This window comes from Ictalurus punctatus, chromosome 5 (assembly GCF_001660625.3).
Source record: "Ictalurus punctatus breed USDA103 chromosome 5, Coco_2.0, whole genome shotgun sequence".
In the NCBI taxonomy this organism is placed as follows: domain Eukaryota; kingdom Metazoa; phylum Chordata; class Actinopteri; order Siluriformes; family Ictaluridae; genus Ictalurus; species Ictalurus punctatus.
In genome coordinates this window covers 33837309-33839808 of record NC_030420.2, presented here as the reverse complement: position 1 = coordinate 33839808, position 2500 = coordinate 33837309, and the positions used below count along the sequence as shown (strand labels likewise).

Here is a 2500-nt window from a genome sequence, read left to right as displayed (position 1 = left end):
TCATCTGTCTGTAACTCGTTCTACGTTATACGGCATGTTAACATGTTAACCCGCGTCTCACCCCGAATATTAATATGCGAATCGAATGTGAGATGCTGATGGGTGTTCTGTTGTGTGTTCCAGGCACGCACGTGATGGAGGGATCAGGGAGAATGCTGGTGACCGCAGTCGGGATCAACTCCCAGACCGGAATTATCTTCACCCTCCTCGGAGCCGGAGAGGTCGAGGAGGAAAAGCGGGAGGTCAAAAAAGGTATTAACGTGTCCGCTTTTCCGGAACGGGCGCGCTAATATTAGCGGGAAAATGTCAAAAAGCTCATCATAAAAATCTGAGGTTGATATACGGAAGGCCCGTCAGACCATAAAGTTGATTCTTTTCCTATAACTGCATGTTCTGAAGTGTTTTATTCCTCTTACACCACAGCGACTCGCCAACAACGACAATCTCTAACGCTAGTTAATCAGAAAAATAATAATAATAATAATAATAAAAAAAAAAAACAACAGCACAGCTCGACACTCCTTCCATCAAATGCTAAATAAACGCCTTCCACCGTGAACGGGTCGTTACTATAGAAACGGTAGCGTATCAGAACGAGCGCTTTAATATAAACCCGCGCCGGTGTCGGAGCCGCTGTTGTAGGAAATTAAATAACGCCTCCTGACCAATCAGAATCCAGGATTCAGCGGCGCTGTGGTGTGAAAGCGAAATGAAGGAATAACTTCAGCACTCCGCTCCCTCTGCGAACACGAGTCAGAGTCACGGCCGGAAGAACTCGTGTTTGCGTTCCAGCAGAGCTCCGACGTCCTCGTTCCCTCCGTCTCTCGTCCCCGCCCCCACCCGCCATCCGGGAAGGAACGTTCCAGCTCCGTTCCCATCAGGATTGTTTGCGCTGACGATGGCTGAGGTGGAAAGAAGACGAGTTTAGGAACGGTCGCTCATCCGTTTTCAGTTTATTTATCATTTTCTATGTAACGTTATTGTCTTCTCATTCTTTGTTTTGCATGGCACCCGCATCCTTGTTTGCTAACCGTGGCAGAGGTCAGTAGTAGCTCTTCCATCCGGTTTTCGGGCATTTCTACCAAAACGTGCAGCGTTGTTAATGGTAGGTGAGAGACATCTCAGTGGAAAACTGTTCATGTGTGTGTTCATCAGTTATCAAAATTGAAAAAAAATTAAAAATCAAGCAAAATGTGTCTCACGTCACAGCGTTCGAGATTCAAACCGGCACACGGCGGCCGCTAAAGTCACCGCTGACACACTGGATCATTGTCGTCTCTTAGCGACCGACACGACCCCATGACCGAAGTGCAATGTAAAGCGTTTCAACGCTACTTAATGCTAGCTATCGCTAGCTATCGCTAGTTCAGAAACGATCTCCGTCCGCGCTACACGACTGAAAACGCGTGTCACGTGACCATTCGTGCACACCGCGCATACGCGTACAAAGTGTAAACAGGAAGTTGGTTGCCAGTCCAAACCGGCGTTCCGTGTAGGACTTGCGCCGCTCGAAATGAGATTCGCTGACGATCGTGCTAATCGTAGCGCGCCGCTTGTGCATGTAGCAGCTGCAGCGTTATAAAACAGCGAGTTTAACCGCACAACGGCTGCTCAGAATGACGACAGTGCCGGTTTCTTCGCCAGCGGAAGTCGTATTCAGACGGGACTAGTTTTATGAGGAGCGTTGTGGGACACGCCCGTTTTTGATAACTGATGAAATAAAAGCAGTAGCACACTTGGTCTGTATGCGACTCAGCGGCTCTGCGGTTCAGTGTCGGCGTTTTTATTCCTACAGGAAAACAAGATGGCGCTCTGGAGAACAATCCGAACAAAGGTGAGAGAACAAACGCACGCCACCTCAGACATCATTATCATTAGAAAGCCGGCGAGCTTCTGACGGGAATGTTTATGTGAAGCTCTGAACAGCAGGACCCTTCGTGTGATGTACAGATGTGCAGATGTGTTTTATTCCTCTGGTGGGGATTTGTTTTCGGTGTTAATGCGTAGATCGTAATAACGTAGTGCTGAACTGATGTAATGTGTAAAAGCGTTGCTGTTGTGGAAAGCGTTCAATTATTGTTTCATTTTTCACGTGAACTGTATCGGCCTAACACCTGAGCGATATTCGGCGATTTTTATTTTGCTAGATTTCTGAATTTTTTTTTTCGGGGGCGGGGCGTGGGGGTGTGGGGGTGTGTGTGTGTGTGTGGGGGGGGGGGGGGGGGGGGGGTTTCAGACTTTCCGAATTTTTTTCTGATTCTTGGAAATTTCCGGACATTCTGAGATTGCGATCGCTCTAAATTTCCAATTTCGCACGTTTCTAATTTTCCAGTTTTCAGATTTTTCGAACTTTTTATTTATTTATTTATTTGTTTAACTTTTCCGTTGTATGACTTTCCCATCATCCAGCTCTCTGTTTTCGCGCCTCTCTGAATGTCACCTTTCCCGATTGTCCCGTTTTCTTATTTTCACTTTCTGCTCTGATGATTTTCAGACTCTA

The 2500-nt window shown here is 47.0% G+C and overlaps 1 protein-coding gene across 4 annotated transcripts in view; it reads left to right on the top strand.

Moving 5' to 3' along the window:
• The window catches only part of atp2b3a (ATPase plasma membrane Ca2+ transporting 3a), a 28579-nt gene that overhangs the window by 12150 nt on the left and 13929 nt on the right, over positions 1-2500 (top strand). For 2 of the 4 annotated variants that reach the window (XM_053680478.1, XM_053680477.1), the window contains exons 6-8: positions 124-252; positions 1040-1105; positions 1796-1834. In XM_053680478.1, the coding sequence (XP_053536453.1) occupies positions 124-252; positions 1040-1105; positions 1796-1834 (234 nt within the window). The remainder of the gene's footprint in view (positions 1-123; positions 253-1039; positions 1106-1795; positions 1835-2500) is intronic. The other 2 variants (XM_053680479.1, XM_053680480.1) reach the window with 2 other exon arrangements.